General features: G+C 43.9%; 1 protein-coding gene across 5 annotated transcripts in view; it reads left to right on the forward strand.

Moving 5' to 3' along the window:
* The first annotated feature begins 3668 nt into the window (after nt 1–3668).
* Nucleotides 3669–13495, forward strand: part of CHODL (chondrolectin) — a 53623-nt gene continuing 43796 nt past the window's right edge. For all 5 annotated transcript variants that reach the window (XM_053305078.1, XM_053305083.1, XM_053305079.1 and 2 more), the window contains exon 1: nt 3669–4510. In XM_053305078.1, the coding sequence (XP_053161053.1) occupies nt 4417–4510 (94 nt within the window). In that variant the 5' untranslated portion in view covers nt 3669–4416. The remainder of the gene's footprint in view (nt 4511–13495) is intronic.

Genomic DNA, 13495 nt, shown 5'->3' on the forward strand with positions numbered 1-13495 from the left:
TTATTCTTTACTAGTCCCCTTTCAAGTTGGTTCCTTCTGCATCTATGCCCTTGACCCAACTGCTGCTCCTCCAAACCACATACCTCCAAAACCCCGCCTGGCCAGTGCACCCGCCCCTGCATTAATACAGGGTCCTCTCTACCCCTTTGGGACTTGAGTACTTCTATGCATGTGCCCTTGGCACAACCATGGACATACAGCAGCTGCTAAAATACTGCCTGCCTGATTCTGCATGAAAACCTGAGTTGCTCTGTCTGTGTGTGTGCTATCAATGCCTCCAAGCAAGTATGCAAGTAAATCAAGCATCTAAAGAGAGCATAAATGTTAAAAGTGTGTGAAAAGGAGCACCCCAAAAGGAGCACCTCATTTACAGAACACCCACCCTCCCACCCACCCAGCACATATATCAGCCTGCACTTTGGGGCTTTGAATGCCTCCAAGCATCTAACTAAAGCAAAGATCCAAGTAGCTTAGCAAAGCAAACATGTGAAGAGTGGGATGGAGGGGAAGGGTTGGAAGGTTTGTTGCTTCTCTGAAACCCTGGCACTTCTGAGGGCTCGATACTAGTCCCATTTCATACAGAAGGGTCCACCATGAACTCTAAGAGAAATCTACTGTGCATGAAAGTTTTATCCAGTTCTGACCTACAAAAAAACATTTTGATGATTCCCCATTATATCATATGGGCTATTAAATCATATGGGCCTGTGCACTGAACCAATAACAATGTATTGAATGATTCAGTTGGGGCTGGTACAATTCTTAGATGCATGATTCAATAATCACTCACATCAGATCAGAATTGTATTGTATCCATGCACAGCCCTAATAAAATTCACTTTTCTTAGGTTTAAACCAAAGCAACTCTACATCAAAATCATAAAAAATATCAGCAGCAAAAATGCAGAATTTTTCTAAATTCAACCATCAATAACACAATTGGTATCAATTTGAATCTGTAAACATAATAATACAAAAATAATTCAAAGACAAATAAAGTGGCAGAAATGTGAGCCCACACACACCAGACAGTGCTCATGAAGTGACCTTATACTAATTCAGACCATTGGTTCATCTAACCTTAGCATTGTCTTTGCACTGGCAGTGGCTCTCCAAGGTTTCAGGCAGAATTCTCTCCCAGCCCTACCTGGGAGTTATTCACACATGGCTTCATGCTGCGGGGTAAATCTTGAGCATAGCCACTTTGAATCACACTTGCGGCACTGAGGGAAACAATGAACCCCTCCCCTCTGCTCTTGGATTTTGTTTTGATGCAAGTTCACGTGGCATGCCTCTGTGTTTTCCTTCTAGCCAATGGGTAGGGGAGAGAAAGCTTTCTAAAGAGCTATATCTGCATTTCTAAAGCAAATATCCCTCTTATCATTCTAATGATTCGACATCAGTGCCTCTCCCTATTTGCTCCGGCATTTTTAGAAAAAGTAGCTTAAAACCAGCATTTTAAAAACCCGGAAATGCGCCAAGATAAGCAGGATTTCGCAGGACAAAGTCCGATTCGTGTGTGGAGTGGGTCCAAGGATCTCAAAGGGACTTCGGGGTAAGTTTGGCTGGTGTGTGAATGCACACTCTCTCTTCCTAAGGAGATTCGGGGTAACAGGCTTGTCTGTAAGGCCTCATGGAGATGCAAGAGATGAACCTGGAATCTTCTGCATGCAAAGAAGATGCTCTACCACTGAGCTACAGTCCCTTTCCCTTCCCAAAGAGTCAGGTTTTTACTTGATACCTAAAGGACCCATAATGCCATAATTGGCCTCCATGGAGAGGCCATTCTATAAAGTTGGTGCTACAGTGGAAAAGTCTCTGCTGGTAGTATAGTAAACACTAGCCTGACCTGTTGCTGGGTGCTCACTAAGCAAAGCCTCAGATATAAACTGGCTTACACAATAAGGTTGGGGTTGCACTGAGAGTGAACCTGTCATGGAGCTGATGGAGGATGTCCTGATGTGTCCTGATTTCACACGAAGGGGCTGTTAATCTGAATTGCCCCTCTGCATGCATTCCCCATATCTTTTTGAACATCCTCCACTGATGACATGGTATGCACACTTTTGTTACGACTCTGTTCTTATCATCTGTGCTGACGGACTTCTCATCCAAACTGGCTCAGAGTTGGTTTAAACAATAAGGGAAATCCTTGCAGCAAATCCTAAAATCCTAAAGGGAGTCTGTGGCAGTTTCCAAGCAATGGCAAGGCACAATCTAAGAATATGTGATAGTGTAGAAGAGAGCAGTAAGGCAGTAAGCTATGACTGGGAAGTTCTGGATTCAAATTTCACCTTTGCCTAAAACTCACTCAGTGTCTGCCTTCAGTGAACCATTACAGTCTAGCCATAGCCTCTCATCAGAAATATGGGGATAATATTACTGAGATACCTTGCATAACTGTTGTAAAGATTACAGATGCAAGGTTTGTGAACTCTTGAATTACACTATATAAATATGCATCAAAATTGATAAAGACCATGTTGTTTTAAGGCTAGCAGGCACCCCAGCCCTGCTGATCCTAGAAAATGGGCATGATCACACTTACACTGGTCACCTCTTCAGACAAATGTAGGGACTCTGAAGAGCTCAGGTGGGAGGGTGGGTGACGTGCCAGGGGTGGGGCTTTTGTTCCCACTTTGTATGCTGTAATCATGTAAGAGTCCCCCTTACCCCTCATAGTCTGGCTAAAGTCTCCATTTAAAGTCTCATTAAAACAAACAAACAATGTGTTAACAAATGTTACAAATGGCAAAGTGACAATTTAATGGTAAGAAAATGTAAGAGCTTGTCCCTTTTGTTTTATACTTTGTGTGCATACACAAGCCCTATTCAAACATTATATTTTACATACATGTAGTATATAATAGGGATATTCACATGACTGATGCGGTGGTTGGGATGGGGAGGCTGCACAAAATTTACCTCCCCCACCCAGATAAGCATCCCATGTTGGGAAGTGTGGACTGCGCTCCCACACAGCGTGGTTCTCTGGAGGCCGGGACTTCCACCTATCCCAAAATGCCTGTGCAATGAGCATGGTGCATTTGGGGATACATACCCCCATGAGACGGGCATTCTAGGTGCCTGACTCTACGTGCACTCAGCCCTATCACACACACAATCCCAGCAGCAGGGTTAAGGGCATGCTCACCCCCTTAACCCTGGCTAGACACCGGATTTAAAAGTAATGTTAGGCTGGGCAGGAGTGCTGGGATGCACGGTGGTTCTGGTGCTTCACATGTGCAGCCTAACCGAGGCTAGGCTTGCCTAGCCAGGCTGTGCATGAGAACCGCCTTAATGTCTATGCACATGCAGATGTTTTAATGTGGCTGACTGCATGTGCATTCATTTTAAAAGTGAATCTCGGTGCAGGTCCCTCAAATGCATAGAGCTACAGATAGGAAGTATACTGCTGCATGTGTGCTGAATGTAACAAGTTAAAAACAAACCCCTGCACATCTATTCAGATCTGTATGAGCATACATGACGCACAGATTGTACATGTGTTCAACATAATGCATGAATAGGGCTTCAGTGGTGTGAGAGAGGCACTCTGTAGAGGCCCAGAGACACGCGTCGTTATCACACCAAACGTTGCAGGGATGGACTCTGAATTTCAGACAGCTTCCTGTGCCAAGACACAGTGAGTCTCGGGTCTAGTTAAAGCACCGGAGCAGAACAAGCATGCGGAATAAAGTAATAAAAGAGTCGAGGATGGATATGAAGAGACACCCATGCTAATCTGGATGGTGAGGTGAAGAGAGCAAGGCAGTCTGCTGCCAGATGCGTGTTGGCAACCGTGCCCCCTTTTAACACTCTCTGCAGCGCTGGAGACCCCTCCTGCTGGCCTCGTAGTGAGGAGGGGGCTGCTGAGTCCGCTGCTTCCAGCCCCCCCCCACTCCCCCCGTGCTTCTGCGCAGCCCCATCCAAAGCTGCAGGGCTGCATTTCTTCAGAGTAGCAAGAAATCAATACTGTGGGGTTGGCTCTTTCCCCAGCCGAGACTCTGGGCTGGCAGCAGTCTATATAACCAGGAGTAAGCTGCGCGAGTCTTCCTCTCCCTTTCTGGGTTTCGACGGCGCCAGAAGCAGGCAGGGTAAGGCGAGAAGAGACCCCCGCAGTGCCGCCGCCTCTCGCCCACCCTCCTCCCGTCGCAGCCCAAAGAGCTGGGGGTCGCTCGAGAGCGCTTCCTGCCTCTTGCTCAGGGAAATGAGTGCAGCGGCTGCGGCCAGGGCAAGGACTGCGCCTCGGAGATCCCTGGGCTGCCGCTGGGCGCTTTGAGAGCACGTTGTGCCAGCCAGGACACCGGCGTTGGAGCATCTCTCACGGGGCTCGGCCGTGCCTGCCTGCCTGCCTCCTGCTTCTTGACTGCTCCTCTTGGGACTTGGTGAGCCGCTTCCCCAGTGGGCGCTGCGATGCTCCCCTCTCCGTGCAAAGGGTCTCCCCTGCTGCTGCTGGGCGCTTGGCTGCTGTGGGCGCAAAGTTGCTTCTCTTTGCGAGTCCTCAGTGGTGAGTAGTAAGGGGAAGTGGGAGGACAGATCTTGTTGATTCCCTAGGAATACTCCTCAGGAGTCCGGACTTCTTGGGACATCCCGATTCATTCTCTCTCTCTCTCTCTCTCTCTCAGCTGCCCCTTAATACCTTGTCAGTGGTTAGTTACTAGTAACTAACTAGTAACCACTGGTTACTAGTTTCTAAAGGGAAAGGTAGGATTCTGAACGAGCTCCTCTTAATTCCAAACGCTTTGGGTGCGCTGTGATTCAGTGATGAGGCAAAATGCACTCTGTACATACCTAAAAATGCTCTTTGCCTCTGCCTTACTTAACATGCGCCGTAGTATATTCCAAACAGGGTTCTAAGTGATGTTTTCAATGCTCCGTTTAGCCCCATTGGTTCCAGTTAGTGTGTGAAGGATTGCAGCCTCAATCTTGGAAACTCCCAGGTTTCCCAAAGATTATCCCAGCTTTTGCACAACAACTCCTTTCACTGCTCTCTTTAAAATATTGCTTAATTTCATATCATTTGTTTTCCACGGGAAGTGTTATATCCCTTATATTGTGTCTCTTGTGTCCAAATGTTTTGTCCTCACATGTTCCTCTTTAGAATGCTATTCTCTCTCTCTCTCTCTCTCTCTCATTTTAAAGTGTAGAGGTTAAGAAGCATGAACATTGTGTCACTGCAGGAGGTAAATCCTCAAGATAACAGAAGTGTGTTACATTAGAATGAATCTCTCTAACTCTTTGAGTACAACTGAAAAGTGGTGAAAAGTGTCCCCACATGCCTATTTCCCCAGCATATGCTTATAAGTGATTACTGTAATCACTTAGTGTTTGCAAGTAATTGTGCTGGGTGGTCTGCCATGGGGGGCTGTGTCAATGTGGGGGGTGAGTGACTTACTACTGAAGAAATATTGGATTTAAAATGTGTTATTCAGGTGCAGAATGTTCCCTGAAATATGTATAGCAGCAGTGGAGAGTGTTGTGTGCATCAGTCATGATGTGTTCATCTACTGACGTTGGAGGTGGGGATGCAATTGATTCAGTTCACCATCTCACAGACTACAGCAGCAGGTCTAGTTCGTAATGGTTTTTCATCAACTTCCTCCAGGCGATAAGCAAGCTCATAGCAGTGAGGCTATAGACTCATGCCATACCAATACAGAAGCACTTCTGTGTCATGTTCCCCCCCCCCTGCCTTTTGCAGTGGGTGGAGCTGTGGGTTGCAGCACGCGAGGGGCAGGACTACATAGTCATCTTGAAGTTCTAAGCTTGAATTTCCACTGCATTTCAGCATGCATTGGAAATGGGAAAGTTGTTCACTTTTAAGATATTCCATAATCCATATGGCCCTTCCTTCCTTCCTTCCTTCCTTCCTTCCCCTCCCTCCATTTTTCCCTCACAAGGAATAGAAGCATTACGAGTCATAGCTTAGAAGCCAAATGCAGACATGGTCTTCATTGTCCATGACTGCTTAATAGTAGCAGGGCTGAGAAAGGCTTAGGTAGTACTGGTCAGCATTAACTGTATGAAGTTTTAGTGTGGCTCAGTACAAGCTGTTATATTATTCAGTGAATATCCAGGTGTGAAATGTAGTAAGAATAATATAAAGGTATTTATTTTCCTGTAGACTCTTGTATCATGTGTAGATGCTCTCTGGGTTATCAAGTCTATCAACAGAAAAGCATTAATTCCAGCTTTTCCTTTACCCAGCTTATATTTTCCATAATATTAGTGGAATTTACTTTTCTATTCATGTCCTTAGCTTTGGACTGTAATATAATGGAATAGTAGAACTGGAAAGGAGATTTAAGGGGAAAGTGTTGTGAGGGAGGGAAGAATCTAGTGGGTCTTCAGAATGTCCTAGAGCTAAAGCTTCTCTAGCTGTTGTGGATCTAGTTTTGCCCAAAATGTTCCAAGAAAAGAAATGACAGCACTTCTTTAAAAAGAAAAAAGAAAAAAAAAGGTTTGTTCCAGTGCGTTATTGGATTTAGCTAGGAAATTTCTCCCACCAGCACTCATGCTCAACCTACCTTTATCTTTTTAGACTCCTGCTCAGATTGCAGTTTCAAAAAAAAAAAAAAAAGTTATCACCTTTAAAATGTAAAGGTTTTTTTTTTTTTAAAAAGAGCGGTAGACTCAGAAAACTAACCAGTTTCAATAAAAGAAACATTATGAAATATATTTTATTATTTTAGTGTGAGAGTCCAATTGGATTCCACTCCAGTTGGTATCAGGAAGGACTTTTGTGCCTAGAACCTCCCTCTGTGGCATGATAAAATGATTAAATCACATGATGGATGGTAGCTGATGTGAGCCCAAACATGTTCTCTTGCGAGAATAAGAGCTGGTCCAGAAATATTACTTCCACCATAAGGTGCATGTATAGTGTGGTGGTGAATCGCCATCCTGCCCTCAGGTGTACAGTTGAAAGAACTCACCAAATGAGCTGGGGGCATCACCATGAGTTTCCCAACATTGGCTGGCAAATGCCGTTAATAGGGACTGCAACAAGTAGGAAAGGTTATTTCATTACAGTCCCCCAGGGAGGACAGGAACTCACACAGGGGATGCTGATCCTGGTGGTGAAAATAATGTCTGACTAGCTCCTAAGGGATGAACTTGGAATGCTTTACACTTAGGGCTTATTTGTTTTCTGCGTACACCCACTCAATGTGTACTCAGGACCAAACCACAACAAGCAACCAAGAGACCTGTGGGACCCTTGTGTTAAAGGCTAACACATTTATTGTGGCATAAATGTTCATAGTCTGGAGATCAAATAAGGTGGATATGCAGGTTACAAACATTTTCCTGCAGAGAGAATGGAGAGGATTTTCTTACTCCAGGATAGGAAAATGTCTATTTGAGCCTGTGTGCAGGGAAAACTAAATGGCTTACAGTTCCAATCAGTGTATTTTGGACCCTTTACAATGGTTTTCTGAAGGATCAGGCAAAACTCTCAATTTTTTTTTAATTGCCCCAGTGAAGAGCAGCAGAACCAGTCTTGTAGACCCCAAACACACTACATTTTATGGAAAACTCTTCCAGGGAGTCTTTTAGGGATATTGGCTCAGATGACCTAAGCCAGTTCAGGCTCTTCTCAGCAACTGATCATATGGAACACAAAGCACAATATGTTACACATAATTTTATAACAAACTGTGGGAGAGGAAGGAGGAGAGGGAATCCATATCCTTGGCTTCCCACTAAGCTGTCTGCCAGTAAACCCTGATGCGAATGGAATATTCATTATGCTAAATGGGGCATTTATATTCCAAACCCTCCCCCATCGCTGTAAGAGCAGGTAGTGGAGATGATGCCTGTCCTAAAACAGACAGTAGGCAACCACTGTATTCCAGAAGTCCAGTTGACTATCATCCTCTCTTTTCTGTTTTGGTATTGCTTCACAAAAGGTGTGATAGAAGGATGAGCTCTGTTAGAGTAACAGTGCATGAGGTGCAACAGCAGTTATTGTAGTGCCACATTGTGTTTCAGAGGCAAGGACCATCTATGGATAAAGACCTGGCAACATTATTACCAGCTGACTCTTTGGCTTTAGCAAGAACACACATGCAAGATGGCTGTTAACTAATCCAGAGGCTCTCAAACTTGGGTCCCCAGATGTTGTTGGACTACAACTCCCATCATCCCATCATCAGCCACAATGACTACCTTTGGCCTTTGTGGCTGGGGATGACAGAAACTGTAGTCCAACAATATCTGGGGACCCAAGTTTAAGAACCCCAAATCTAATCAATGGCCATTACAGCAGAATTCTTTATCTAGCTGTTGGTGGCAACCAGTAAGTGTCCATGTCCAGAATCTCTTCAGTTGCCACTCAAACAGTGGTGGGTAGGAAGTGCAGCATGTAGCCCTGCTGAAGCTTTGATTGTCCCTTTGTTTGTAAGGGCCAGTTACCATGTGAATAACATAACTGAGAGTTTTTGCTGTTTCCCAGAGCTGCTTAGGACGTTCCAAGAAGCTACATGGATCCATTAGGGCTTCTGTGTCATCAAAAGATGTGTGGCTCCAGATGTATGTGGATCTCATGGATTCTCCCTACAGGGAGAAGTTTGAATTCTCATTCATGGAAAGCAGAAGCATGTGTGCAGTGCCTTCATGTACTCACTTTGCATTGACTTTGTATTCCAAAGTCATCTTCAGAATATCAACAAATTTGCAAAATTACCTGGTGGAAGAACATAGCCACACAGAGAGATAAAGCATGCAGAAATCAGTGCTGAAACTCCACAGAAAACAGCAACAATACATGCCCATAAATAAGCATCCACTGTAGACTCCTTTTTTTAACCACGGTACTTCTTAATAACCTGGTTAATGAGAAATTTCAAATTTAAATATATTTATTATTTTTTAAATTTATTAAAACATTTTTATACCGCCCGAAACTTACGTCTCTGGGCGGTTTACAATGAATTAACACATATGAATTAATATATGAATTAATGAATTAACACATATGAATTATATGAATTAACACATATAGAAGGGCAATTATTGGCCTTTCTGTTTCTGAACCCCTTTCTGGGACTATTGTACATGAGCAACACAACTAACTGTACATTTGTACAAAGCCTTGCAAATGGGCTAAGTTTGCCCATGGGCATAGGGGTCCATGCTTGACTTTGCCAGGCAGCCGGTGGCTGCCCATCACTATTGTCCTGACTACTCCATTGGTAGTAGCACAAGTCTGCTGACAGACTCACAGCATAACTGTCTTTGCTGCCAAGCACCTCCCATCTTAAAATTGGAGTATCCCCTAGAGGTCACTGTGTCATCACACGGCATCTGGGCGATGCTCCCTTTAGCCAGTAGGGAGGACGGGAAAATAAGGAAATATAACATGTCTCTTGACTTGTGTAGCATTCATCGTCCTCCTGCCCACACTATTGACTAATTGGCTTTCTTTAGTTCTCTCCAGTAACATAGTGGCCTCTGGGGAGAAAGCCCATGGGCCAATGGGAGGAGAGGAAGGATTTGTCAATCAAAGGCCTTGGTGGTGGTGGTGCTGGCGGTGATGAAGTCTCGTCCTTCTCTTCCTTAGCCCACTCCCCAAGGGTTGATATTATACCGGCACAGTCGTACCAGTATAGTTAAGATGAGGAATATTTTCAATATTCTGCCATTATAAGACCTGAACATTCTGTTGCTTATAAGATGGAATGTATCCATCCATGCCTTATGTGTCCCCATGGCACACATCTCTTAGGAGACAAGAGTCACCACTACAGATTTGGTGCAAATCCATTGCAAAATGGCTGAGATACAGCAGTTTATGAGATAGTGACTGACATAATGAGGAACATTACTCAAAGTTATCCACTGAAATTCAAAGAACATGTTAAGGAATGCCTAATGGCAATTATAAACCCCTCCTACAGGTGAAACTTGGAAAATTAGAATATCATGTAAAAGTCCATTAATTTCAGTAATGCAAATTAAAAGGTGAAACTGATATATGAGACAGACGCATTACGTGCAAAGCGAGATAAGTCAAGCCTTAATTTGTTATAATTGTGATGATCATGGCATACAGCTCATGAAAACCCCAAATCCACAATCTCAGAAAATTAGAATATTACATGGAACCAAGAAGACAAGGATTGAAGAATAGAACAATATCGGACCTCTGAAAAGTATAAGCATGCATATGTATTCAGTACTTGGTTTGGGCCCCTTTTGCAACAATTACTGCCTCAATGTGGTGTTGCATGGATGCTATCAGCCTGTGGCACTGATGAGGTATTATGGAAGATCAGGATGCTTCATTAGCGGCCTTCAGCAATTCTGCATTGTTTGGTCTCATGTCTCTCATCCTTCTCTTGGCAATGCCCCATAGATTCTCTATGGGGTCAGGTCAGGCGAGTTTGCTGGCCAATCAAGCACAGTACACTGTATACTTTTCAGAGGTCCGATATTGTTCTTTTCTTCAATCCTTGTCTTCTTGGTTCTATGTAATATTCTAATTTTCTGAGATTGTGGATTTGGGGTTTTCATGAGCTGTATGCCATGATCATCACAATTATAACAAATTAAGGCTTGACTTATCTCGCTTTGCATGTAATGCATCTGTCTCATATATCAGTTTCACCTTTTAATTTGCATTACTGAAATTAATGGACTTTTGCACGATATTCTAATTTTCTGAGTTTCACCTGTATATTCTACCAAAGGCAACCACAGGGCTCTGTGGTCGCCAGGATTTGACACCGACTCAACGGCACACTTTACCTTTTAATGTCCTTTTAATTTCAATGAGACTTCTTCGAGGAAGTCATTATCCTATCAGCCATTAACCATTAGGTGGAGACCTCAGTATTAAAGGAAAGGAAGCTACTCTGTCTATGCCTAGAGGCACATCACATCACTCTTAAAATATACTGCTTGCTGAATAGAAGGAAAAGAGACAGACACTAATAAATATCATTAAAACATGCCACAGCTTTATTAAGAGAGGAAGAAGAGTCAAGGCCAGAAGAGTGCATATCAGCAGTTCAGAGTTCAATTGTAGTCAGAGAACAGGCCTTCGAAATGTAGGGGGAGAGCTGCTATTCAAGGCTTGTATGTCCAGAGTGAAGGAAGGAGAAAAAGAAGATATTGTAGGGGAACAATGGCAGTTCAGTCCCCAAAGAGCAGAGCAAAACCAGTTTAGTGAGAAAGCAACAAAGCAAGAGGTCTTGAGACAGTTCTTTAGTATTGAAGAACTACAAGGATTTATTGAAAGAAAAGGTTACAAACAAATGTGAATACGCCTGCAGCTTAATTTCAGCTGTAGCTCATGGCTGACGAGAGAGACCAAAACAAACAGCCATCTCTGGAAGAAGAAAGAGGGGAGGAGTCCAGCACTTTTATCCATGACCTTAACTCCCCCCCCACCAGTGATCACTATGAGACATTGCAATGGAGAGGCGATGCTGCCAGGGTCCTAGCTCCAACAGGTATAAGGGCTCATATAGGTTTCAATCCCTTAAAAGGGGTTTCAAGAATTGGGTTGTTGTTTTTTTGTTCTCTAGGGGGCTTATAAAGCAGAGTATGAGTCACTATATATGTTTAAAAAGGCACAATTCAGATGGTTAAGGCCTGCTATATCAGTCAGATTGGCTTAAGGCCTACTGCTAGGTCTTCACTATCCTGAAGGAAATTAAATTAAGCAGAACTGTGAGTTATGGGAAATTTCTGGGGATAGAATCTGTAGTTTTGGACATGGTTGTTAAGCATTTGTTATTTTTATTTATTTATTTAGAATATCTCTATACTGCTAAAAACTTGCATATCTGGGCAGTTTACAATGAAAAATTATCATGTTTTTGTATGTGTCTGTCTTTTTAAAGAAAAAGAAGAAATGAAGTACAGATTTAAAGTGAACACAAATTACCTGCCTCTTGTGTCCTTAGTCACTGCTGAATAAACATAGATGGGATTGCAATGTCACTATTACTGAATCCACTAATTTCATTTAATTGTATTTTTTGTGGGGTGGGAGTGTGAATTTATCATAGTTGAAGGTGTTACAAAATTTTGGTGTTCAACATCAGGAGGTTCCACCTTGTGTCTTGAGCTCACATGATTATATTATTTGGTAGGTAATCAATCTTAAATGAAAGGTTTTTGGATTACTGAATCTTCTTCTAGGTTTTGCTGAGGGAGCAGTCCGGGAGAGATCCCTTGGACAGATCTGAGGGGAAAGGGGAGAGGTGACCTAAAATAGTTCTGGCTTCATCTTGATTGGATTCAAACAGGCATCCACAAGATAGGAGTACAGCAACATAATAGGGATATTACTCCAGCAGCTGTTTGGCACAGACTGCTGCTTTTTCTAGCTCCTGCCCAGACATTGTGAACTGACCACAATGACCACAAGAGCTGGTCTTGTGGTTGCAAGCATGACTTGTCCCCTTAGCTAAGCAGGGTCTACCTTGGTTGCATATGAAAGGGAGACTAGAAGTGTAAGCACTATAAGATATTTCCCTTGGGATGGACCTGGTCTGCGAAGAGCAGAAGGTTCCAAGTTCCCTCCATGGCTTCTCCAAGATAGGGCTGAGAGAGATTCTTGCCTGCAACCTTGGAGAAGTCACTGCCAGTCTGTGAAGACAATACTGAGCTAGATAGACCAATGGTCTGACTCAGTATATGGCAGCTTCCCATGTTCCTATGCCACTCTACCTGGGCAACATCCATAAAAACCAGCAACCTGCTCTGGGGAAGGCTCTGGCTTAAAGGATCCTTGTCCTATTTTCTAATCACTGTCTCCAGCAGCACTAGGAAACCTTTGTTAAGACTGGCAGGCCTTCAGGAGATTCCTCTGAGTCCTCTGAGTCCTCTGCCTCTGGATGGAGGCAGGGCTGTGTCATCTGGTTGCAGTGGAGGTGGCGGCTTAGACTCCCCTGCTTTTCCTGGTACGGAAGGTCCCAGCTAGAGATGTGAAGGCCTGGGAAAAACCTAGGGGGAAAAGGTGTGTGTGTGGGGGGAGAAACCTGATTCCCCCCCCCCACGCCCGCCCCCCCAAGCCTTCACATCTCTAGTCCCAGCTGTACAGTGTTGCCTGGGCTCTGGGTCATAGTCTTCCTATCCTGTCTTATCCCTGAATTGTCTCATCCTGCAGTTGGAAGGAATCCCAGATCCAGGGTCATGAAAGTGAGAGTGAAAGAAGGAGCTACTGTTGCTGCCACCACAACAGCCACTTGGTATTAGGCAAGCATGTAATGGGGCAGAACCCAACTTTGCCCAAGGATCCAGCCTCACCTTGATATATAACAACAATGTACACAACAGAGGAGGTAGCCATACTCAGAGCTATAGGAACTATTGAAAGGGAAGACTGTGCTGCCGAGTCGGTGTCAACTCCTAGTAATCACATTCCATGTGATTGTCTTGGTAAAATACAGGAGTGGTTTACCATTGCTGCCTCCTGCTCAGTATAAGATGAGGCCTTTCAGAACCTCCTTATATCTCTGCTGCCCAATATAGGTGACTA

This window comes from Hemicordylus capensis, chromosome 3, assembly GCF_027244095.1.
Source record: "Hemicordylus capensis ecotype Gifberg chromosome 3, rHemCap1.1.pri, whole genome shotgun sequence".
In the NCBI taxonomy this organism is placed as follows: domain Eukaryota; kingdom Metazoa; phylum Chordata; class Lepidosauria; order Squamata; family Cordylidae; genus Hemicordylus; species Hemicordylus capensis.